Raw genomic sequence first — 26,760 nt, forward strand, 5'->3', positions numbered from 1 at the left:
ATAAATTCAATCAATGATTGGATTGATCGTTTTAGTGAAGGACAGCAGATGGTAAAATGATATTTGTACGTTGCCCAGTGAAAGCAAGTTTGAAAAGAATTTGTGTTTTTAATTAAGCAATTTGCTATCAAAAACCTCCAATTTACACTTTGACAAATAGTTGAATATCTTAACAATAATATAATTATTAAATACCTAAGATATCGTTTACTTAAGATTTGAAATATATTAGATATGATAAAAAGTAGGCACACATTCTCCATCCACCTTGAATAAACGTCTCTCTCGAGACAGAAGATTTGGGTTTTGATGGTCGCCAAGCTTATTTTTTGAAAGGACCATTTATCAATCTATTCTGTTGCCTTACATTTCTGATAAATGAACTGTTTTTATTATCAAAATTAACTTATATGGAAAGAAATATAAAAGTCAGAAAAATCTTTCAGCTTTTGTGACAGAACGCTACGGAAAGGGTCACGTGACCGCCTATATCACGTGATCCGCGCATGAGCAGAACGGAGGCAGATGTGCATTAAAATCGGAGAGGACTAATTTAAAATTTAAAATATAATCAACACTTATATTTCCATTTTATTGTGAGATAAAATTGTAAATTTCGATTTTAAAAATGTAGACCAATAGATTTAAATAAAATCTCAATAGTCCCCACAAACTGACGTCAAACACATAGACAGCCGCACGAGGAGTACATTCATATTAAGCTTCTTTACGGTCGGACACAAAGACCGCCGCACGAGCTTTACATGCATTTAAGGCCTCCTTAGCTCCTGGTCTATTTATGGGCGAAATTTACATTCCGGTAGAATGATCAAGAAATCAACTCTACCAACTTTCAAAGAGTTATCACAGAGAAAACAAATAGAAATGGAAATATTTTGGTATATTTTGGTCTGTGAACATAACCTTCAGCACCACATTTTCCCAACCCTCTGCTTTGGCATGGATATGCTTAGGAACAATATATAGAATTTGTATAAAGGAATTTTAGTTTCAAAGGGAGAGGGATGTTTTTAAAAATTACTTCTCGTATTCCATCGATTTTTATTTTGAAAAAAAAAGTTTTACCCAAATTGGGATGTTATCGCTCTCTTTGTTTTCCAAATAAGTTTTGTTTTGTATAAATACACTTAAATGTATATACTGTAATATAAGTGAATACTCATTAAAATGATATTTTAATTTAGAAAAAAAGACTTGAAGAAAAGCAGCAAAACAATACACAATTACCGTGGCTTGTAGTTCTTTGTTTTTTTAAATTAACGATGTATGCCCGCGGTTTTCTTTGGATCACACATCACTTAACTGAACTAATATTAAAATCATTGTCGTAAAATGATCTCCGGCAGTCCAAGAATTGCTTCCGGTTCTCATGACAGTTTATGTCTAAGAGAAGAAGAGGGGGGAATTCAGATCAATATGTCAGTGAAAATACGCGGTGAACTCGGAGACACGGCGTAGGGATTCTTTATGACAGATCAATAAGTGTTTTTACACAGGCTAATTGAATCGTCCAGATAATCAAATTGGTAAATAATACCCCATAAGAAGTTAGCGACTTTACATAAGCAAGTTTACCAATATTCATCAAAGTAATGGACCCAATACTAAATGTAAGTAGATATGCACGCTAAATGAGTAATCTGTAATCTACTAGAAACATTTTATCAAACATTGACTCGAGAGATCATCATATTACAATGTATATAAATATTGGTGATGAATTATATCGGAGTATTGCGAGTTTGGTCATTTTAAATTGTAGATTTATTAACTAGAGGTACTCACAGTTGAACAAATTTATACAGTAACAGTTCCCTATCTTAAGTCAGCGTAGCTATAAGGCTCATTCCATCACTGAATCGAATATTTTAATTTGAAAGGCAGGGTTTTCGGAAGACTTGAAAACTAGATGGACCCATTAGTTTGAAAAAGTGAAAAAAAATTCCGGCACAAGCAAAAGTTCACAAAAGCAAGTCTTACTTTTACTACTACATGAACAAAAATCTCGAGGAAACGTTTTATTTCATATATTCTGTTGAATAACCCTGGTTTGCAGATGGATTACCTCGTATTGGACTTTCATTCAAAAGGGAACATTTCACAAAGAACAATAGGGAGGGACTGGAAAGGCTTTCAAAAACTAGATTTCTTTCGACAAGGCCATTGTAAAGCAGCGTAAAAGCATAGCTTATTTTACATATGTTTTAAAATTCTATGAATAAAGTGGTTTCTTAAGCATTTAATTTAACTCAAATTTTAATTAATTTAAAATCAAGTCATACCAAATCTGCCCTCAAGTATTATACAATGAAGATGAAGCAGGCTTCATCTTCATCAATCACTTGGCTTCAATTTTTGGTTGACAGTCTATCATCAAAACCAAGCAACCATTGTCGGAATTTAGCAAATATCGATCCCGATTCCCAAAACATGGCACTGTTGAGAATTTTCATATTAGCATTGCTTCAGTTCCGATCGCCTAATTTACGATGTGATTTTAGAACTAAATCGAAATCATGAATGGCAATATTTCAACATTACAAGCATCGCAAGACACTCACTCAAATATCGGTCTTGAGTAAATTTAGAGTCCAATGACAATATTATCATGTTAGTCGAGCGTTATTAGGATTAATCACGTTAGAGTTTTCTTGGATTGTTATCGATATTTATAGTGTTTTCTTGTTTAATTACTATTATAGTACTCGATTTTTTTTGATTTTGTATTTTCACAGGAATTGGTCATCTTTGATCGATGTTGTCCAAGAATTACAAGTATTTAAAGAAACATTGTTACGAGCTCTATCTGACTCTGTTAATTTAACATTAATTAGCCAAAAGGAAGTATCTTACAGCTGTATATACATTTGTAATAATTTATCCTTATTTAATTCATACAGATTAATGCTGTGGTCAGATATATATGGGTGTGTATGAAGGAGGATATTTATTGATTGAAATTCTTGTTCTCTTTCTTTCTCCCATCCTAAAAAGTGCTCATTTAACAAGTCAATCTTTTAGTAAAAATGATCTCTGAAGTTCGACTTCTGCAGCACCGTTTAACATACATGTACTCGTGTTTTATTTATAATATTAATATGATACCGTGTATTTAAGGTACAGCTCAAGGAAGCTACGTTACTGTCAATATTAGGGTCGTTATATTTCAGGTATGGTCTGATTACTATAATAAGTCTGATTTTACTGAGGATTCGACAAACTGATGAACATCACTACGGCTAATGTGCCGGGAAACATAATAAAGTTTGCTAATTTTTCACCTAAAAGAAAGTCTCCGGTAATAAAGTTGGCCATATACCGCGGCATGCCCGCGTCTGTACAAAGGCCCCGGGCAGGAGATGGGTATTAGATGTTAAAACATCAATACACATCAGACATAAATCCGATGCTAAAACTTGTATCTCTTAATAGACATAATTGATCACACGGGAACTATTGTAAAATCCCAAGGAATTACAAACGGTCCGCTGATTTCTAATAATTCCCGCGTAACGAGGGAAGCCTTTTAAAGCGCCTTGAGTCTTAGTGTCTAGTTCATGATTTATGACGCTGAATGTGCACAAACAAGGAGAAATTCGGGAAGAAAGCCAATTAGATCCCTGGGTGATTCTTAAAACCTACTGCTCCTTTTGGTTCTGACTAGTGCGTTAGCCAAAGTAAGCTGATGCTACGGTTGATAGAAATACCACAAACGCCAAAAGAGACAAAAATACACAACAGAACTAGAACAGAATTAACTTTAGTAGTGTTTAATTTAATTTCTCTTGATAGGAATGTAGACAGAATGCTTCCGAATCGTATAGGAAAACATTGAAAATGTTTTAATTCAGCGACATCCAGGGAAGGCCAAAAGGAATCAATTTATTCGTCCTATTAACAAGACAGATCAAGTGCTACCAACATTCATATAGAGAACTGTAGTTTCTCCGTGCAACCATATACAGTCTGTACATGTATAAGAATATTTTCCAGTACTGGAGTATACTAACTCTTATAAGGCCATTCCGATTCATTTCTATGTTCAGCGTTCCCTGACAGATTTGTTTTAGGTTTTAAAATTAGAAACAAACACACACTAATACTGAAGAAATATAAATGTTTGATATACATTTCAATCTTTTGAATTTTTATTTTCATTAGCGATTTGTTTTCTTTAATTACATTGCAAAGAACAAATGGTGAGGCAAAACTCTACAATTAATCTTATAATGCTGTTTCTTCCTTTAGTTTGTTTGTTTTCTTTTTTAATGTAGAAAGAGGTGTGTTTGATTTTAGGATGAACGCTAATCGTATATAAACTTGGAATGGTCTTATGTATATTTGTATTTGTCTGCCATTCTTTATCCTCAAGACAGAATACTGTACATCATTCAAAAAATAAAGCTTTTCATAAGTCTTAGTATTAGTAATACTACTAAAATTTTAGTATTTTTTATATTTGCAAAATTAAATTTCAATTAAAGAGAAGATTGTAATGAAAATTAATGTAGGAAACAAATTTTCCCTCCTGCACAAATATGTTCGTTTAAGAACTATGTTTTGACATTATTTCAATATGCGCTTTATCAGCAATACAATGTTTAACGTGCTTTAATGTGTTGTGAACCAAAGAGGAAGTGGAAATTAATCAAACTATTCAAAAAGGTAAAACCAATGAAAACACTGATGTTCCCGTAACAGCTCATGGTTATATAAGATTTAAGTGTGAAACAAAATTAAAACTTAATGATCAAGGTGTAGAGAAAGAGAAAGTCTTGTCACGAGAAATACACCTATGATAAGCTATGGCAGCTTAGAAGTTATGGCAATTATTTAAGTTCTACCAAAGCTGGTAACACTTGGTTTAAGTTGCCTTACAAAACCTTATGTTTGGTACGGAAATTCGTGACAATATCACTTATGTTGAAATAATTTTCATGCAAAACTCCTGACAAAAGTCTTTTACTTGAAATGTTTAACCAAAACACTGACCACGTGACCTTGAGATAGTCAGTATGACACCTTTGACGTAATTTGTTTCCTTAATACAGAGAGGGATCATTAGTCATGGTTATTTCTACTAATCAGATAGAATTAAGCACGACATATGAATTTATCTGTCTTACATAGTCATATAAGCTAGAGACAGCCGATAGATGCATCAGGTATTTAACACTGTCATACAATGGACATCGATTTGAACGTTTAGAATCTCACAGGACTAGAGTAATACAAAATGTCATTCCGCGATGAATGAGTCTAGCTATGTGATTGGGTGCTAAATTGACTGGCGAATTTCTACTTAACAAAGAACTGGACAGGAAAAAAAGGACAATATTATTGCACTGCATAAAGTTTTGCTTTATTTCTTTAAAACGTTGCTTCATACTTTAGTTTAAAGCAATCCATTGTCAGGTCACATGGAACCCTGAGACGCCATTGAAATTCTTCATTCCGTACCAGATCATTACTTCTACACAAATTTCTACATTAAAAACTACTATCTGAATCTTACAGTCTTTTTGTTGTGTAATTGGTTCCAAAAATAAGTAATTTAGATCTTCATTATCGTCGGTCACGCTTTTTAACATGGAAGCCAGGAACTATCCATTAGCATGGGTGTTTCTAGACAATGGGAAATCAATTAGCTGTATACACGAACAGTAAGAGGAGGCTTCTTCATGAAATAGATTCCTTGATCTAATTTTAAAGTCAAAACGAAACGACTTCACATGGAATTTTATGAACTATAAAGCTAGACAGCAAATAAAGCTAGACAAATAATTTAAAAACTATACTACATATAGGTTAGCAGCTACAGCTGTAGACACCAACACAGCTAGACAAACTGTCATATCAAATAATCTTGGGAGTTAGACAGATGCATGAACTAAGCAAGTAACTATTCTTGGCTTACAGTTGGAGATAAGTTTCCTTTGACGATAAAACAGGGCAGACAACAACGATATGTAACCATAAAGCTAGACATACGTAATGTAGTTAAATAGTGTAAAATCAAAGATTTGACAAATAACCATACAACTAGGCAGATAGCAATATATATTGCAATAGATCTATTAAGATTGACAAATAACCATACAACTAGGCAGATAACAATATATATTGTACTACTGCAGTCGCCCGTATTTGAAAAAAAATATATATATTTGCACCATTAGGGAGAAGCTGTGAAATTGTAGCCTTCTACATTATTTGCAGCTAATAAAAGTGCAGTCTACTAATATACCATGTTTATCAAACCATACTATATTAGTCTATGTGTGTACCACGTCTTAAGTGAAGTCAAACCCAAACAGTAATTTCATAGAAATTTCTACTTTTTCGTGCCAGCACCTACTGAGACACGGACCACGGTTAATACGGTCTCATCCGAAAGAAAACTCCTTACTAGAGCAACGCTATAACCACTGCGCCATGTGGACGACAGTAACTTCTGTTATTCCCGACATCGGTTATTCTTGTTTATTCAGTTTGGAGTCCATCCACGACTTCCAATTTTCATGAGTAAAGCAACATTCTGCATACAATTGCTTGGAGACGGAAAATACAATGTATGCAATTAAATGAAGGTCCCGAAACTCCTGGATATTTCTCGGTCGTAAAAGAAAGCTGGTTTGCATTATTTGATTTCTTTCTTTTTTTATTTTGGTTAATTTCATTCACGTAAGTGTTTCAGTAGAAAGGAGGAAAAGTCCACCCCTATACCCCAAAATAAATAGAAGTGGAAAACAAAACATATCATATTTGGGAATTTGCAGCCAACGTGAAGCGATTCCTTACATACTTGTAGCAATGTTGTTGAATTGCAACTGTCGGCGTGGTTCTTTCTGTTTAAATATCCCCGTATTGATCCAACCCTCTTCTATCTTCTAATTTTAATGACTGCTTGATGGAATAATTACTCAATTACATAATGCGTAGTCATAGAATGTCACTCAAGTGTCTCGTATGAAACGGAGTATTAATTTCCGATAAACTCTGAAGTCTATACAGAATGCACTAAGGCCATACCAATTTCTAATATAGTTCGTCGGATTCGCCGCTTCTATTTTTAACAAATCCAAATTATAATATTAAAAAAATAAATTTCGCGCGCGCGTCCAAAAATATCCGAATACATTTTTTTTCTCGACTTTTTACACAAAAACGCATAAGAGACTTGGAAATTTGTATGACAGAAGCGCGGGATTTACTTAGTTTGTTTGTACTTTGTAGCAGTCTGTGAAGTTTTGCAAGATGCCTGTGTAACTGTTCGTATGTACCAGGGGTGAGCAATTAGCATATCCAAACAACCGAGGCTACCATTTTTGGGGATCGGGCTAACTGTTTTCTGCAAGGAGGTAGCCCGTCTGGCTAGTAAAAAACATAACTACACACGCAATACAACATGACAAGAACAATCGGTATTTTCAATTGTATTTGTCATAAAATTCCCAACCAGTTAAAATTTTCCAGACAACATGCTCCTATTGTCAATAAATCTCCATAATCTTATCTGTTTTGTAGTTCTATCTGACTTATTTACTTCCAAAAACGATCGTTTTTTTTCTAATCCGAATGTCCTCTATTTCTCAATTTATGGTAAATACCAATCTCTCACCAAAGGGCGAGCTCCGGGTGTTGGAGCGGAGCGTAAAAACGCCCTCTGGTGAGAGATTGGGTAAATACATGCAGATATCTCATTAGATTATTTACGATTATCCAATGAACTGAAAGGTAAGTGTTTTGTGACTCACATAAAATATATTTCCAGTGTATTAAATGATTTAAGATGAAAACAAAATGAATTTGATTTTATTCTAAATGAGCTAGTGCAATGATCAAGAAAAAGGGAAGATAATTCATTTAAATTAATTTTTTTTCATAATAATTTACTATGCATGACTAATATTGATAGTGAGAACTTTAAACTTTAAAAAGAATTACCTACACCCTGACTTTTTCAGCAATTAATTTCTTCTCCAGATTAGTATTTATTTTAATTTTTGCCCCTCTGTTTGGGTTAGTAGCTTTTTACTAGGGGCTATTAACTTGAAAGCTGCCACTAGCCTGTGGGAAAGTACTTGATTTTTTCCCAGTTGCACACCCCTGTGTACTATAGAAGAACTTAGAAATTTTTGCCACTAATATCAATTATATTCGCTCGCCTCATAATTTTGAAAACTGAAATAAAAAAATAAATATTTATAAAATATTTTCGCTCGCTCGCCTCTCTTTTTATTTTTGAAAATCCGAAGAACTATGTTACAAATTGGTGTGGCCTAAAGGTTCCCTTTTTGTATTAAGTGTAATTGTAGTTTTCGCGTGCCTATGGGGTAAGCATATTGCAGAAGATTAGATTGTTAGGGTTCAAGATGAAAAAAATCAAAGGAGGAATACAGAAAAAGATTTGTCCCCGATTGCCTTAAGCTGGGAAATGAAGATGCAAAATGTAGTACAAATTCTTTTTGGTAATCGTATACAAGAAGAAAGTGAACCAATGTAATGGATGAAATATGATTGTATAAAATTAGTCAAATTTAAATTTGGCTTCTTGGGTGTGCTGCTCATCAGGGGTGAATTGAAGTCATCAGCCTTTCGTTTCCCCCGTAAATGGCGTCTTTTCCTCAGGGATCTGAATCTTAACAGTCGGCACGGCATCTCTTTCCAACTCTTTTCGCTGAACGGGGACTCCCATAGACTCCATTATTCTGTACTTGGCGGGGTAAGAGTCCGGCGAGAAATGTACAGAACATAGCACCGAAGCTGAAGTTGGACCTGTCCAGTTCTTCCTTGAATTCTTCACATACGCCGTCCACTGACGAAGAATTGCAGGTCTATCAAAAGGAAACTGGTGTAAACTTATACCATCGGCTTTTTTCCTACTGCATCTTCCAGCTACACACATCCTCCGACTGACACTGCCACTGTCCATGATTGCGGCTTATACAGCCTAAACTACACAGTTAAATACTACACACTACATCTACGGAAAGTCCTAAACACACTACCATCCAAAATATTTACACAAAACACTTGAAAATACACGAAAATACGATTAAAAAACACAAGACACGCACACTGTTCACTACAGTTTTCAAAATGGCCGTCCTCGTTGTGACGTCACGAGCATTTTTTCCGGAAAAAACCGCGCGTTTCAGAAAACGACTCAGGTAAGAAATCGGATTAAAACGGAATATCTTGAGTAATACACGACCGATTTCGGTGCAATTTTCGGTGAAGGTTTATTTTTATCAAATCTTTTAAATTCTTTAATTTCAGCAGGCATTGCATATGATCTTTAATAAATTGCAAGACTTAGGTCTTGGCTGATATTTTCAATGTAAATTTACTCAGCAAGTTTAAATGCTAGAATCTCCTGCCATTTTATTTTGTTTAAAATGCTATAGTAACATTAAAGTATTATATACAGGAATTATACTATATATATATATATATATATATATATATATATATATATATATATATATATATACAGAAAGCACAGAGAAATTCACTTTTATAAGGATACTCACTTCCGCCCCAGCCCGGGGTTGAACTCTCGACCTACGGAGTCCGTCTCCTAGCAGTACAGGAACAGCGCGTTAGACCGCTCGGCTATCTAGGCAAGTCAAAAAACTTGCTTTCGATGCCTATGGAATTCTCACAATGCTGCCCTACACTACATGGTCATTGAGAACAGTTATTTGGACATTAGTTTTTAGAGGATCGTTACCAATACATGTTGTGATGAAATTAATTTTTTATTTATAAAGCACAATTTTACAACAACTCTTAAACTAATATAACTGCCCTAAGTGAAGAAATATTAATACAGAAAGCACAGAGAAATTCACTTTTATATGGATGCCCACTTCTGCCCCAGCCCGGGGTTGAACTCTCGACCTTCGGAATCTGTCTCCTAGCAGTACAGGAACAGTATATATATATATATATATATATATCACTGTGTACGAAGAAAGGTTTCGCGAGAGAGAGAGAGAGAGAGATTAGAGGAGAGATAAAAGACGGGGAAATGTAGAAAGGAGAGTGGGAGAGAGAGTCGATAGGGGGTAGTGAGGAGAGTGTGGTAGAGATGTGAGTCGAACAAAAAGTAGAGAGTTGGAGTAGAGATGAGAGTGGGGGTAGAGAGGAGAGAGTAGTGTAGATAGGAAATAGTAGAGTAGAGAGGAATGGGGAAGTGGAGAGAAAAGAGTAGGGTAGAAAGGAGAGAGGGATTAGAGAAGTAGGTAGAGAGGAAAGAGTAGGATAGAAGGGAGAGTAGGGGTAGAGAGAAAATAGTAGAGTAGAGAGGAAAGTAGGGGTAGAGAGAAAAGAGTAGGGTAGAAAGATTAGAAAGGGGTAGAGAAAAGAGTAGGGTAGAGAGAAAAGAGTAGGATAGAGAGAAAAGAGTAGGATAGAGAGAAAAGAGTAGGATAGAGAGGAGAGTAGGGTAGAGAGGAAATAGTAGGATAGAGAGGAGAGTAGGGTAGAGAGGAAAGAGTAGGATAGAGGGGAGAGTAGGTTAGAGGGGAAATAGTAGGATAGAGAGGAGAGTAGGGTAGAGAGGAAAACGTAGGATGGAGGGGAGAGTAGGGTAGAGAGGAAAGAGTAGGATAGAGAGAAAAGAGTAGGATAGAGAGAAAAGAGTAGAATAGAGAGGAGAGTAGGGTAGAGAGGAAAGAGTAGGATAGAGAGGAGAATAGGGTAGAGAGGAAAGAGTAGGATAGAGGGGAGAGTAGGTTAGAGAGGAAAGAGTAGGATAGAGAGGAGAGTAGGGTAGAGAGGAAAGAAGAGTAGGATAGAGGGGAGAGTGGGGGTAGAGAGGAAAACGTAGGATAGAGGGGAGAATTTGGGTACAGAGGAAAGAGTAGGGTAGAGGGGAGAGTGAGGGTAAAGAGGAAAGAGAAGGGTAGAGGGGAGAGTGGGAGTAGAGAGGAAAAAGTAGTGTAGAGAGTAAAAACTAGGGTAGAGAGGAGAGTGGGTAGAACAAAGCGGTAGATGTAGGGTTATAGTAGAGTTGGAGAACGAGGGCAGTATGAGAAAGAGTTGAGTGTGGTGAAAAGTAGAGTGTGGAGAGAGTAAAGGAGAAACTAGAGAATGGGGTGAGAGGAGAGTTGGGGATAGAGATAGAGATGAGAATGTGGAAAGAAGAAAATAAACGATTGGGTGTTGGGGAAAACTGAGTGGAGAATGGGTAGAGCACAGAAAGGGTTATTGAACCCTATTCTCTCTCTCCCCTTATCCTCCTCCTTCCCATTGCCTCTCTTAGCAGTGTTTCTCATACTTTCTTCCAATCATCCCTCAGTCTCTCTCACAAGCTTTCTCACTTTCTCTTTCTTTTTTTTTTATTGGTTTGTTTTCTCCACTTGACTTAATCAACTCTCATATCTGTGGATTAACTATATATATGCAATGCACATAAATATTTGATAATTATTTACAATGAAAAATGGTTGAAAAATATTTATTCTATAAAAGAAAGAAAATTCTTATCACCATTTTTTAAAAAAATTATAAAATGTTTATTGTTGATCTTTTTATTTTAAAATGGATTCAGCTGAATTGATTATCTGAGCAAAATATGAGTATAATTTAGAATTTTAAGGGCAATAACTTCACACAACAGAAAAAACGCTTCCCAATTCAAGACATTAAGATCAATGCGTTCTTTGTTTGCGTACCGGTATTAAATGAAAAGTTTTATATGCTTGAAGAACAATTATTAATTTATTTCCTACCATATAATGAACATAATTCCTAACACAAAATCCCAGTTGGATACAATTTATTTTACTGTTATGATAAATGTATGTGCTGGAGATCCCCAAATTATCCACATGCAGAGGGGAAACCTATAAAAATATTCTCAATTTGACCAAGTATGTAATAAGGGTTTGACATTCACTCTTCCTTGCATCATGACTCATTTGTTGCTCTTCGCATTACCCGGTATGTCATATCTCAACATTAAATATAAACGTTTCTTTGGTGCTTTATTCAAACTCGTGCTTTTGTATAAATCTAAATGGAACCTTCGCTTGCTATATGGTTCTACTCTATTAACGTTTCTTTTAATGAATAATGTTAAATGATTGACCGTTGGGCCACCAGTGTAATTTGAGTAAATGTTCACCTTACAATCACACAGACCTTAGCCCAGGGGCGTAGCCAGGGTACTTTTGATGTGGACGTCTGAAAAGGCGGGGTTGGGGGGGAGGGCGCCTTAAGGGCCCAATGGGTCCTCGACAAAGCCCTGGTGGGGGCCGAGGGGGTTGACACTATCAAAGGACAAAAAAAAAACCTAAACAAACACTGGTAAATATTTTGAAGCCCCCGGAAGCTGGTGAATTTTCGACGATTCCGATGTGTATATTTGAGCTTTCTGATAGCATTTTTCCTACACTTTTTCAGTTTGTTACGCAACCACATTTGAGGTCTGTTCTTTTCTTGTACAAAATGCGGACAAACACTCAAAAATGGGAAATGTCCAGTAGGATTGTTTTACGAACCCACTAAAACAATTTTAGACCTTTGAAGCTCGACAAAATACGTATGATTACATACAGTAGTTTGTTAGAGTGGTTGACTGGTTTAGACAGGCTTACATCAATGTTAAAGATTGAAAATAACAAAGACAGAATAATTCTTTTCAATTCATTTTCTTGCAGATTACATATGTATATTGTATACATTTTAAAATGAATGTTCAAAAATATTTACAATTCGGGCATCTAACTTTTTGCAACAATAATAAAAACATGTAAAAATACTATTGGTTTTAAGGTAGTTTTACTTATATTTTTAATGGTTAAACTGAATTTTACCAATTTTTTTTTCAATTTTTGATGTTCATAAATAAAGCTGAATTATGATTTTTGAAGTCTCGCATGAATCCGATATTAGGAGATAATTATTGTTTTTTTTGGGGGGGGGGGGGTATCGTTAAAGTAGTTAAGCATTACGATTGGAAGTTCATTTCCAGTAATAGAAATTGAAATTATTGGCATTAAATAAAATCATTGTTTGTTTTAAGGGAGCTCGAGCCGACTGGGGTTTTATTGTGTGAAATACTCAGCAATATTCGATAGTATTATATCGTTAATTCTTATTATTTTTTTTTATTTTAAAATATTATTTTCTAATATTTTGCAAAAATGATCAGTATGCTTTACAATATTCTCTTTATCTCCCTTTTTTTTTTTTTTTTTTTTTTTTGAAAATGATGTGGACGTTTGTGCGTACAAACGTACGCCTGGCTACGCGCCTGATTAGCCATGCTTCTGGGAAAGATAAAACTGCATGTGTATTCCATTAAACAATAGAGTAACTCAATCAAAAAAGAGAGCCAAATTTTGGACTTTAAAAACTATTATAAGGTTATCATTGTTGCGCTCAGTGTGAGAAAAAAATAGAAATCTCAAAACATTTAAACCAGTATTCAATTGTAAGTCTGAAGGAAGAATATAAGTTCTGAAAATGACCAGAGGTGATGGAAAGGGGATCGATTATTTTAGAAAATAAATTATAAAAGTCTTTCTAAATGTCACATGTAAGTGGAAAAGGAAAAAGAGAGGAGAGACACTCCAATGTGTAGACTTGTGTCAAGTCTTGGTATACAAAACACCTCTTTTTCTATTAGTCAATAGATAATTATATTTATGTCGAAAGAGCGGTACTTTATTTATGCCTTGTTGACACTATCAAAGGACAAAAAAAAAACCTAAACAAACACTGGTAAATATTTTGATCCAATCACTTCTTGCATTGTGCTTCCTGACATCGAAGGACAGAGGCATATTTTGTGTAATTTTTTCCACAAATTTAATTTTCCTTACATTTAATCCAAATCTGTTTATTACTCCCAGACCATACAATGGTATATGAGATACAAGGACATATTTACATATATACAAACTACAAAGTTTGTTTACTCTCAGACCCTACAATGGTATATGAGGAAGAGAAATGTCAAATAATAGCCACAGTAACCATAGAGTTGAGCAACAGAAACGTAAATACAAAGTTTATACTGAGAACAAAGCCACTGGCACAACAAAACACTTTCAGTTGTATTAACTTGTGATCATATGAATATCACTTTCACATCATTTAAAAAATAATTCCAACAATTGTCATTCTTGTTGATAATAGGGGGGACATGATCTGTTCACACATATGTATCCTTTTTGATATTTGAGGACATGATCTGTCATACCAATTAATTATTTTAGCTTTACCATCGCCGTATTTCACTAAGGATTACATGTATATGTTAGAAAAAAAAAACTTTGTCGTTAGTGATCTATGATTCTTACATCAATTTTATTTTGTACTCGAATTTCATTTTGCATTTTTATGCTACATGTACAGATAAATGTACACATTTGATGTATGTACACATGTATGTCAGATTTGTCTATGTTCCCCATGCACTATTATAAATGGTTTGAGTGATTGTCCTTGTATTTGAATGTAATTTTATTTTTATATAAACGAAGTTTCGGGGGTATATAGTTTTTGTCGCGTCCGTCCGTCTGTCTGTCTGTCTCTCTGTTTGTCCGCTAAAACTTGAACCTTGCCCATAACTTTTGATTTAGTGGAGCAATGACTTTAATACTTCACATGTGTATTCCTTGTGACAACACCTTTCTTTGGGTACCACTAAATTTGACCTTTTGACCTTGACCTTGGAGTTTGACCCACTTTTACATGAAAATTTTGAACTTTTACCTTGGTCATATCTGTTGAACAGTAGATACCAGGACATTTATACATCACATATGTATTCTTTGTTGAATGACCTTTCATTGTATACAAACAACCTTGACCCTTTGACCTTGGAGATTTCCGTACTTGTGAAAAAACTTTAACCTTGGCCATAACTTTTGAACGGTAAGGGATAAGGCTTTCATACTTCATATATGTAATCCTTGTGAGAAGACCCTTTATTGGATACCAATAACTTTGACCCTTTGACCTTGACCTTTCAGTCTGACCTACTTTAAAAAGCAAACCTTGACCATAACTTTTAAAGGGTTAGGGCTAGTGCTTTCATACTTTACATATTTAATTCTTGTGAAAAGACCTTTCATTTGATAACAAGAACTTTGACCTTGACCTTGGAGTTTGACCTACTTTTTATAAAAAAAATAACCTTGGCCATAACTTCTGAACGGTTAGAGCTAAGGCTTCCATACTCTATAGTATTCTATGTGACAAGACTTTTCATTGGAAACCAATTACCTGGACCTTTTTACCTTGACCTTGGAGATATTTATACTTACTGAAAAAACTTTAACATTGGTTTACTTTCAAATTTCACACTTGTTTTTCAGTGAAAATAGCCTATTTTTGGTACCAATTAATCAAATTTGCATTTAAGAAAAATTTAATCTTTGCTATGTTGCCATACGGGGGCATCAGTGTTTCACAAACACATCTTGTTTGTTTTGTTTTTTTTTTGGGGGGGGGGGTTTATATTGTGGCATATAAATATACTAAATGAAGCTTGTCTTTCATACATGTGTTTCCCCATATTGAAAGATAAAGACTTTCTTTTGTCGTAAAAACACTTTTTTATCTCGTAATTACATGTACTACTTTCTGAAGTCGTAATAACCATTTTTTATCTCGCTATCTCTTTTCATCTCCTAGTTACGACTTTTTATCGTTATTTCAATTTTGTAAATCCTTTAAAACCACTTTTATCTCGTAATAATTACATTTTATCTCGTAATAACAATTTTCATACCTCGTAATAACGACTTACTGTAAACAAACTTTTATTTGCAATGACTTTTTTTGATAAACCGTGGGAAATTAGTTCGCAACAATTAATTTTCGCGACATAGCCTTTTTGGATGTGTTGAAAGTAGACACATTGACTTTAAGGACCGGCTCTCCCGAAAATTTCTTGCACGCGAATAAAAGTTGGTTTACGTTTTCCTAATCTGACCTTTCGTGGCTTACTTACAAAATTAGCAAACAATGAAATAAAACATAATTAATTGTCCATTAAATCCTTCAACTATTGCTCGGCCTTGCTGCAACAAAAATTTGGGAACATGGGAGTATGTTTCAACTACCATCTGAGGGAACATTATGCTATACTCGAATATTAAGGGACCGGGACCCCTAGTCCTACCGCTTTCTACGAGCCTGAATTCACTGTCTGGAATAGCATCACTTACTTTGAAATTAATTGAGAATAATTGAACAAATAACGCATTCCTTATGTACGAATTTCGATTTTTCATTCTTCAGATAGGGGGTTTCAACCCCCACCCGCCACAAATCTATTTAAATTTAATAAATCGGAAAAGGGTTGTGGTCAGCTAAAATTAACCGCGTACCCCTTCAGATCCGCACATTATTCTTAACATAAGAATGTTTTAGTTAGTTTTACAATACAATGACATAGAGAAAAATGACCAAAATGAAAAAAAATTGACTAATATTTGATTTATTTAATTATCAGATTAAAGTAAACACCATTGAATTTCGACGAGACTTTTTCATGTTGTAAAGGCTTTGAAAAGATTCATTTGTAGCTTAAAGTTTTCATTTAAACAAATTATGGTAATATAGACATATTTATCCCCATTTTTAGTGCTTGCGGAACAACGTTATCATATAAACTTTGGTTTGAAAATAGTGAATAGACATAATGATAAGGACGTTGAGCTTTTCACATCAGTTAATAAAAACTAAGATTGTCATGAAAAGTAAACATAACGAAATGCAAGATGAACAACTAAATTGTAGTATGTGTAAATGTCATAAAGAGTTGAAAAAACTATTAACAAGTAGAAAGTCTTTGTTATATTGACACAGTGCAAATGTAATGTGGGTTCCTCTCATTTACGTAATGTAATGGAAGGTTGACACAACAATTTAAATTGCAAGAATTCCTTAAAAACTCATCTTTTATGAAATTTATATTGATATAATATACTTCAAACAAAATTATGCGTTTATAATATAAAGAGTCAAACACACCTATATACAGTATCATGTTAATTAAAATTGTATGGTAAAACATAATTAGATCTAATTCTTTCCGTAGAAAGTTATTTCTAGATCAATACTGACGACAGTTTTAACCAATGTTTTTAATACTGTGCGAGAGTTTCACTGGGATTTTCTCAAATTGGATCAAAACCAGACCGTGAAACTAAATTAAGAGTACAAGACCACTCAATATCACTGAAAATTATCAGTGATATATTTAGTGGTTTGGCTTTCACTGATATATATTTAGAAGATTGCCAAATTGGCTATCAGTGATATATTTCAAAAGTGGTTTGGCTCAATCGCATCATCTCGGGTCTTTCCGTCAGAGGTCGGAAAAAAAACAACCTCGAATGTATTAACATCACTGGATGTTAAAAATTTATACATTTCCTGTTTATTCAAATATAGGATAGAGTGAGTTAGAAGTCCCTTCTATAGTAAATTTTAGGTAATATCATTACATTGAATAAAGTTAAACTCCATATTCCACAGATAAAAGGTCTCCATGCATTAATTTCAAAGATCATGAAAAGGGAGGGTTGTAATGGCGTCTACCATATACATTCGAGGTCGTTTTTCCGCTAGTCGGAAAGGCCCGAGAAGTTGCGATTGTGGTTTGGCTATCAGTCATATGTTTAGTCGTTTGGTTTTCAGTGATATAAGGGAAATACTCATTACCTCGGGATATTTATAAGGGGAATATTCATTATTTCGGGATACTTATAAGGGGAATACTCATTATTTCGGGATACTTATAAGGGGAATACTCATTATTTCGGGATACTTATAAGGGGAATACTCATTATTTCGGGATACTTATAAGGGGAATACTCATTATTTCGGGATACTTGTAAGGGGAATACTCGTTACCTCGGGATACTTATAAGGGGAATATTCCCACTTTTTAAACTTATAAGGGGAATACCCATTATTTGCAAATAACAATTATAAGGGGAGATTTACCTGTATTTTGTACATTTTAAGGGGAAAATTATTTGAATACATCTATAAGAAAATATGATTTATTTCGGATATTTTTGAAAGGGGAATAAAGATTTTTACGGGAGAAAAAGGAATAATACATTATTTAAGATACTTAGTTAATTATTTGTTTACACAAAATTATTTCCGGGATACTTAAAAATACCTTTTTCTACATGATTTTCAAAAAGTGGGAATAGGTAGAATGAACCATTTTGGAAAACTGTTTATTACTGGATATTCAGACGGGGAATACTTTAATTTTATCTCTTGATACTAATTCCGGGAATACCCGTTATCTCTGGAGACTTCTTACTGAAAAATGAGCTACCTCTGGATACTTATAACTGAATCAACTGGTTATACATGTACACTGGAGCGGGGAATGAGGATACATATAAGTGTAATAAGGAAACCGAATTATCTCTGGATCATTATGATTGAAATAATCAGTTGTCTCTAGACACTTCCAACTATTTAACTCGGTTATCTCTAAATATGTATCACTGAAATACTTAAAGCCTGGATACTTTATACCAGATTATCCTGTTATGTCTGAATAACTTGAATATTCTGAATTGTTATCAGATATAACTTAAGTACTATTTCTTGATTGTATAAATGGAATCATCGGTTATACTTGGATATATGTACTTATACATGTAACTGGAATAGTCAGTTATTCCTGCATGGATAGTCATGAATTATGAGTTATTTCTGTTTTTTAAGCAGAATTCCAATTTTTAAGACAATGTAGAGAAAAAGTTTAGGGTGGTCTTACCTCCATACGAGTGTCCGGTCTCAGTGACCAGTAGATTTCCCAGATCGACTTGGGGGTCAAGTTTGAAGTAATCACTGGTCGTGTTCGAACTGTCCGCCTTAAGATTGTAGTAGATCGCTACACTCATAATGTGACAGAAATCCTCAAACACAACATCCTGTCCGTTTCGTTCATAAATAATTTTGAATTTTCTCCAAGAATAGTAGTCAAACATGTGCTTAAAATATTCAGCAACATTGTTAAAATTCACAGGGCCTGCACGTATCAAATAGGGATAATCCTTTTTTCTAAAGTCATGGAATTCGGACGCCATTGCTCCTACAGATATGACAGGGATATTCCAAAATTTTGACTGAAAATAGGATCCTCAAATTATTGACATCATTTAAATTTAAAACATCAATCATTTAACGACATTTTTGGTATCTTTCTAGGTTTTAAGGATCTTTATATTAACCGAATTAACCGGAAGTGTATTTTGATAAATGTTTCAATACCCTGTAACAATTTTATTCAGTTTTACATTTTTATCACATTTATTTAGTGCCTCAATTTTTCTACGTAACTTCGTTACGGATCTAAAATTACATGTATGTCATTTTATGGCTTGTACAATATACAGTTTTAATTTTCGTTAGTGTATTGAAGTGATAGAATGATAAAACCATTGTCACGGTGTTGTGAGCGGTAATTAGAAAAAAATAACTGATTTTCCACTGGATTTCTATTTTGGTTTTCTTTATGTTATATGCCTCTTCTCTAACACAGGGCTACTGGGCAGATCCTATTTACTCCCTCGGCACGCAATCTCTGCCAGTCCGCCATTGATTTTTTAATTGTGCCATGTTCACTCCCCAAAATGTGTCCTATCATTTTTCATCGATTCCAAATGAAACTTGACGTGGCTGTCGAATAAGAATAGGGATTTGTCACTTAGACTCAATATATTTATTTTATAAATGAGCTAAAACACATTTAACAATGTTTAGTAAAATTCGAGTGAATGCGTTTGGGAAATGAGTTAATTCAAGCAAAAACCCCACATCGACGCTAGCATAAAGAACTCGGAAGAAATTAAATTGAGATTGCTGCTTTGATTGCAGGAAATTTAAAAATAATTCACATCGCACTGATTCAGGGATATGAAGCTTAAGACGAAAAAATCCACTTCATTGTCTTCAGTATTGAAACAGTTTTAGTTTTGTTTTATTACGCAGAATTCATAACTCCATTCTTTAATATGCAGTTAAATGTGATATTTCTTTCACAAAGTAATTGGTATAATTGTGAATATTGCATTAACATCAAATGTATGCATATCCCAGGCTCCACTATACTAATATTACGAACATAATCAACCTGGTATTACACTGTAGTCATCAAATCATCATTATATTAAAGGTCATCAAACTACTACAGATATGATTTAATAAATATTGAAGATATAAAGTTGAAAAAGCTTTAAAAAATCAGATTGTGTCAGATCTAAAGTTGTGTCAAATTTCATTGTATATTTATGGTTGTGCTTAATTTCATTGTAGATTTAAGGTTGTGTCAAAGAATTTTGTAAAATAAAGGTTGTGTCAAGTTGCATTGTAGATTGTTTAAAATTTCAATGTAGATTTAGAGTCGTGTCAAATTCATTGTAGATTTAAGGTAGTGTAAATTTCACTACAGCTTTAACTTTGTGTCAAATTCACTGTAGATTTAAGGATCTGCCAGATTTTAGTGAAGATTTAAGGTTGTACCATATTTCAGCTATATCTTTGACTATTTTTAGACATTAACGAAGATGTAAAGTTTATAATATTGGAAAATTAAGGTTTTGTCAGATGTCAACGACAATCTTAAGTAAATTTAGATTTAAGACAAGAATTCATGTTGTGCCAGATTTTAGCAAAGACCCTTCTAGGTTAAGTTATATTTCAGTGAAGATTTAAGTTTGTTTAATATTGTGTCTGATTTCTGAGAGGCAGCTAAATCTTAGGCTATCTCTGATAGATTTTAGTAGTTGTGTCAGATTTCAATATGAAGATCATGTTATTGTCAGGTATGTCAATATTTCAGGAAAGATTTAAGGTTGTGTTAGATTTCAGAAAAGATTTAATGTGGTGTTCGATTTCAGCACTGATTTTAGGTTGTGTCAGATTTCAGCAAAGATTTAAGGATGTGTCAGATTTTAGCAAAGATTAAAGGGAGTGCAAGATTTTAATGAAAATGAATCGATTTCCTTTAAAATTATACGAGAGAAATGCTAAACTTTATCAATTCTTATTTTCTGGACAAAGTTTTGTCATTCTCTGAGTGTTGTCCTTTCCAGTAATTTATACTACAATAATAAGGAACAATCATTTTATTTGATGACCAAAAGCATTGTGGAATTTCGAAGGACTAAATGATTGAAAATGCTTCACTTAAGGGCTTTTTTTAACACTAACTTTTCCCTACATGAAACATATGGAGATAAAGAACAGTATTCAAGATCGAAATTCCATAAAACATTTTTAAAAAATAGGAGCAGAGCAAACACGGACCTCAAAAACATTAGAGGTGGGATCGGGTGCCATGGAGGAGTGAGCATCCCCCTCCCGACCGGTCACATCCGTAAATATAATTACCTGTGTCTTGCAATTTAAAAGCTATTTTTCATAAAAAATGGCAAAGAAATTTCGCCAGTAGCTTTGCACAATTTATATGAAGTTAAATTGCAAGATAAATTTCAAGCATGGTCACAATTGAATTTTTTAAAATTTGTTTAGCAATTATTTTTTTTTAAATCCATACTGGCATCATCCATGTTTATAATAAAAACAACAATGCTCTATTAGCTGAGAACGAAAGAGCTATTATATAATTTTTTTTTATTTCTTCACTTATCCAGAAAATTAAGGCCACATTTAGTTTTCTAGTCGTGACAGTCTATATAGTTACTCTTTTCTGTTGCAAAAGCTATCAAGGGTGACCTAGCTGGACCTTCCCAAAGCACATCTTCCGGATCACTCGTCCAGATATTAATGTAGGTCAAACACAAAATCTGAATCTCAAATTTCATCATCCATGTTAGTTTGATTAAAAACTTTATTGCTACTGGAAAACAAACCTGCAGGAAGAATATTGCATTTACAATCTCAATGTCAAGGTAACTAGCGGCATCCGAAACTTAATGGCAAACCTGCAGCCATAGCATTGCCATTAGATACGTGTAACAGCATATCAAAATCTTAAAACACGTTATTACTTATTTTGCATTTTTTCATCAGCTATAATTTCAAATCCACCACCTTTTCTGACTCTTGGAGCCCTGGGGCCTTATCAAATCTACAAACACTAAATCTGCCTGTCACAATTACTGTAAGCGTAACATTTTTTCTGGAATTTAGATTCAAGAGTTCAAATAACACGCCAAATTTCTAACAATACATTTTTACACCATTGGGTTGAAATATAAAATCGTCAGAGACATTTTTTTCAATATACATGTAACTGATTGATCTAAGGATTAATTTTTATTTTGCTTTTCCATCTGACCTATAAAAAAATTCGTTAAGTAAAAGTACGAAGAAGAGAAATATCAGAAAATTAAAATATGTACAAAAAGGACAAAAATTCTAATGAACCGAAAGGGATTTATTTTATGGCAAAAAAAGCTTATTTAGGCTGTGGTCGTTATTTTTCATTGGTTCATTACACAGCATTCGCCAACTTTAAAGTTATGATTAACAAATGGTGGAGGTCATAGCCGGAATAATTTGTAACATTATGGGATTTTCACACAAGGTCAGCAGAATAATTTGATACGTTTGGGATTTGGTATGAGACGATTATACTTTTACTATGGGACTAAACTCTAGCATAAGAGATCAGTAGAATGGTAAGTCGGTATTGATATAGTATGTCTTGGTTTTAAATAGTTGGGTTAAATTGATAGATCTGGGGCCAGCGGCTTCTCTGATTAACCTAGGGTGTCAATAACCACGCGACCTTTACCGACAACAAGACTAACCATTGATTCATGTGTGTCTTATAAGATTTCACGTGGAAATAATCATTGATAAATTCATTATCAATACCAGGAGATCGCCCGTCTTGTTAATATTATTGACAATACGTTCAAAGATTTAGTTCCACGAACCTTATTATATACATGGTCAAACATTGATGTGTTTATTCTAGACTATTTCTTCATTCTCGAAAAATAACCCCCTACACTGATTTTTTTTTTTTTTTTGGGGGGGGGGACTTTAAAATGGACAAAAAACAAACGTTCTACCAGTTCACTTTAATGCCACAAAAATTATATTTGTAGACTTTTAATGTCTGTATTAGACAAAATTGTAATCCAGCCCATAAACTTTTTTCAGATACTTTGTTTTAAAAGATACTATGGTTCCTTTTTTCATTTACATCATGTTTAGAGAACTTTTTTCCTTTTATCTATGCTGACAGGTACATTTTTCGAGTTTATGAAGTTTCTAGGGTTATAAAATTTCTTTATATTTAATATTTGAATGCAGCTCTTATTTATCTCTTAGTGAAGAATAAAAACATTTCTTAAAATACTTTTTTTTTTATTTAGTAGTCTCATCTACAGCCAAAAAGGGCCAGGTTGATTTTTGTACAGCCTTTTTGAATTTCTAGATTTCTTACTTTAAGGATAAATTAATGGTGAGACGTCTTTCTCGGGTTTTAAAACTTTTAAAACAACTAGGCCCACATGTACATTAGCTTTGCTGGTTACGCATGGTTTCTTTCAGAGAAGGCTTTTAGAGAATTTAGGTTGGTATGTATGTTGGGCTTCCGTGTTTGTACGAGTTTCGCGTGTATTCTATTTTATGCATTTTTGCTTCAATTTTTTATCCTCAGACTACTATAACAAATTAGTTTATTAAATATAAAATTTTACTTTATATTGTAAGTAAAACTTCATTTAAATATAAAATTCTCGAAAATAATACTGACTTAATTTATTAACTGTGAAACATAGTTACCTGTCTAGCAACCGGGGCCACGGCGTAATCACACACCGGGCCAAAAAAAGCGTGCACGGTCCCGCTATAGCGAAATTTGATGGCCTCGTTCATGGCGATCCCAATGTGACACTTTGTGTCTGCGTAGCTGACGTTAAACTTGACGTCAGGAACTAAGGCCTTCTGGACCCGCTCAATCCCTATCTCTATCGCCGGAAGTAGTTTATCGTCAGAGAAAAGGCGGTAGCTGTCGTTTGGGAGCAAGACCGCCATCTGTACCTCGGTCTCAGACGACACAGAAGAAAACACAAACGTCAGAATACACAATAGTAACATGGTGACTTTTAACGACTCAGACACTTAATTGACTGTTTTTCACACTCTGGAATTCTGGGATAAAATCAAGAATCCTGATTCAATAACGCATTCTGTCTCAACTGTGGAAGAATTTTATTTGAATGGATGTACTCCAAATTCCATCTTCAACACAGTGTTCACAACATTCAGAATCCACTGATTGTAATGAAATTCAAGGTAAGTGTTTTCGCCCCTAATGACTGTCCGACCAACTTAAGTTTTGCAGACTGTGGAAACATTGCCACTCTATAAATATTTCTACTGGGCCCCCTCCGGAATCGATACTCCAGGAACTGGCGCGGTTTGACCATTTTCCGTATAAAGTTCCACTAGCCTTGGTTGTTACAGCAGACCCCTTAAACTCTTTATGGACAGGTGGAATAATATTGGTGCTTATTCAGGTAATGCAGTATGTCTGACAGCTGAAGGCACGCCGTCATCCTTTGCTTGTTTTCTCATACAGATTGTTTGAAATTTAAGTACCATATGCTCGTAGCATTTGCTAATTTAATTCACACAATTAGCGAAAAGTATACGTGTACAATCGGTTTATTATTTTTATTCATATCATAATTTAAATCTTGTGTTATCTTTAATGCGATATCAAAACGGCTGCTGCTTATTTTTTGTGAAAAAGAAGGAAGAAAAAGACACTTCAATCGTATTCCAGCACTGAGTATCTTCACTGATAAATAAGAGGCATTTCAAACCACATTCCGCTGGTCGCCGTACATGTAACTACTTATCCTATTATGTTTAACAACTGTTACACTTCTGCGCTTTGTTGAATTAAACGAAGTCACATAAGGGGGTTTTGTCGACATTGAGCTCGTTAATACTGCAGTGATAGCGACGGATGAACCAGCAGTCGGGAGAATGTACATGTTTTTATTTATTAAATTTTTCTCATTTTCATGTTTTCCAAAATAAAATTTGAGACAAGGCCTCTGAGGCTCTGACCAATGATGTAGGTTCGATTGAGAATAAAGATTTCTTTTAATTAAAAGGGAAAAAAGTAAAATTAATTTTTAATGGCAGATTGTGGATATCATTAGCCCCGTGATTTTATTTTTATTTATTTGATGAATAAACCTTTTTAAAGCTTGAGCTTAAGAGCATGTCAGCATATTGTATTACACATACTTAAATGTGCCTGTAATGATATCTGATTTATTGGTATTTAAACGTGTCTGTCATGATCGATATTTTGTACATAAATCAAATGTGCCGCTTATATAATCTGGTTAATAAATACTTATATGTGGATGCAATGTTGTCCGGTTTAAAGGTATGAAATTTGCCTGCAATGATGACTTATTTGTATTTAAGTGTGCATGTTATGATATATAGGTTACTTATATTAAATTGTACCTGTGACGAGTCGACAGGATGCTCACTTCTCCATGGCACCTGATCCCACCTCTGATGTTTTGGAGGTTCGAGTTTGCTCTGCTCCTGATCTGTATTGTTAGAATGGATATTTGATCCTGAACACTGTTCATTATCTCCATATTTTTTGTCAATGTATTAATATCTGGTTCATTGGAATCAAATGCACCTCCGATAACATCTGGTTTACATGTATTTGAAATATTCTGGTTTATTGATATCTCAGTATATATGTTATGATATCTTATGTATGTTATGATATTTTGTTTACTGGTATTTAAATAGGCCTCGCCAGAAATAAAGACATCGTGTTAAAAAAAATTAAATTGATAGTTTTTTAATATAATTAAGAAGATAATTGAGTTATGTTTATTCATTATTTATATAACAAATCTGAAGCTTAATATATCTCGTAATCACATATTTAGAAATTTTACTGACCATAGAATTGAATGTAAATCTTACTTGCGTTTTTCATTTCAGGATTAAAAAAAAATCAGGGTATTAAAATCGATATATTTATATATATATAAACACTCGGAAAAAAATACTATGAAAGGGCAAGGGGAGGAAGAAGCGTTTTTCGAAGATGGGTTTATTGATAAGTATATATTTTAATTTTATTAATTTTGTTTACTGGTATTTAAACAGGCATGTAATTGACACCTTTATGAAATTTATATGTATGTAATGAACAATTTTTCTTAAAATGTAGGTGCACATTTGTGTAAAGCGTATAGACCGATGATAATCATATTGGATTTCTATCATATAATAATTCAATAACTGGTATATCAGTCACAATTCATTGAAAAATTATATATAAATACCATTTTTATCCGCCATATCATTAATGATTATGCATTAGAAATGCTCATTTTCTTTGAAGACGAGTATATATCTGATTTATGCATTATATTCAATATAAATTTTCCAAGTTATTATACAGAGATAAGTTAAAGCATTGCGTACACATTAAAATCCAATATACTTCTAGATCTCCAGATATAACAGCTGAGCACCTGTTAGAGATACGGAAACTTAAAAGGGAAAATAATTCATCGCTATAGAAATATGAGTATGATATTTATACAAAATAAATTATTTAATCTTTCCTATCCAGAGAAAAATGTAGCATTTTTAATATAGCCAACAGAAGGTATTAATCAATTTTAATTAATTGACTCTCTCCCCGTGACCGTGTCTGAGAAGATCACAAACAAGACCAAGGTTTGACTCCGTTAATTC

The 26,760-nt window shown here is 33.8% G+C and overlaps 2 protein-coding genes across 2 annotated transcripts; both read right to left on the reverse strand.

Annotated features, from left to right (window-relative positions):
- Window positions 1-8,553: 8,553 nt before the first annotated feature.
- LOC134230132 (THAP domain-containing protein 10-like) lies at window positions 8,554-9,249 on the reverse strand. Its single transcript, XM_062711913.1, has one exon. The coding sequence runs from the start codon at window positions 8,954-8,956 to the stop codon at window positions 8,612-8,614; it is 345 nt and encodes a 114-aa protein (XP_062567897.1). The 5' UTR covers window positions 8,957-9,249; the 3' UTR covers window positions 8,554-8,611.
- Window positions 9,250-18,761: 9,512 nt separating this feature from the next.
- On the reverse strand, window positions 18,762-25,190 carry LOC134230144 (atrial natriuretic peptide receptor 3-like). The gene is made up of 2 exons (XM_062711923.1): window positions 23,788-25,190; window positions 18,762-19,151 (listed from the first exon to the last, which is right to left on the reverse strand). The coding sequence occupies exons 1-2, from the start codon at window positions 24,100-24,102 to the stop codon at window positions 18,762-18,764; spliced, it is 705 nt and encodes a 234-aa protein (XP_062567907.1). The 5' UTR covers window positions 24,103-25,190.
- Window positions 25,191-26,760: the final 1,570 nt, after the last annotated feature.

Source organism: Saccostrea cucullata, unplaced genomic scaffold, assembly GCF_032062105.1.
Source record: "Saccostrea cucullata isolate Sc308-1 unplaced genomic scaffold, CSIRO_AGI_Scuc_v1 ctg581, whole genome shotgun sequence".
Lineage (NCBI taxonomy): Eukaryota > Metazoa > Mollusca > Bivalvia > Ostreida > Ostreidae > Saccostrea > Saccostrea cuccullata.

What these genes read in the sequence shown, in the direction of transcription:
- LOC134230132 (XM_062711913.1), bottom strand. Translation starts at nt 8,956, where the DNA reads ATGGACAGTGGCAGTGTCAGTCGGAGGATGTGTGTAGCTGGAAGATGC.
- LOC134230144 (XM_062711923.1), bottom strand. Translation starts at nt 24,102, where the DNA reads ATGTTACTATTGTGTATTCTGACGTTTGTGTTTTCTTCTGTGTCGTCT. An exon ending in TGGCCCCGGTTGCTAGACAG is followed by an intron (nt 19,152 to 23,787) that starts GTAACTATGTTT and finishes TCCTATTTTCAG; the next exon opens with TCAAAATTTTGGAATATCCC.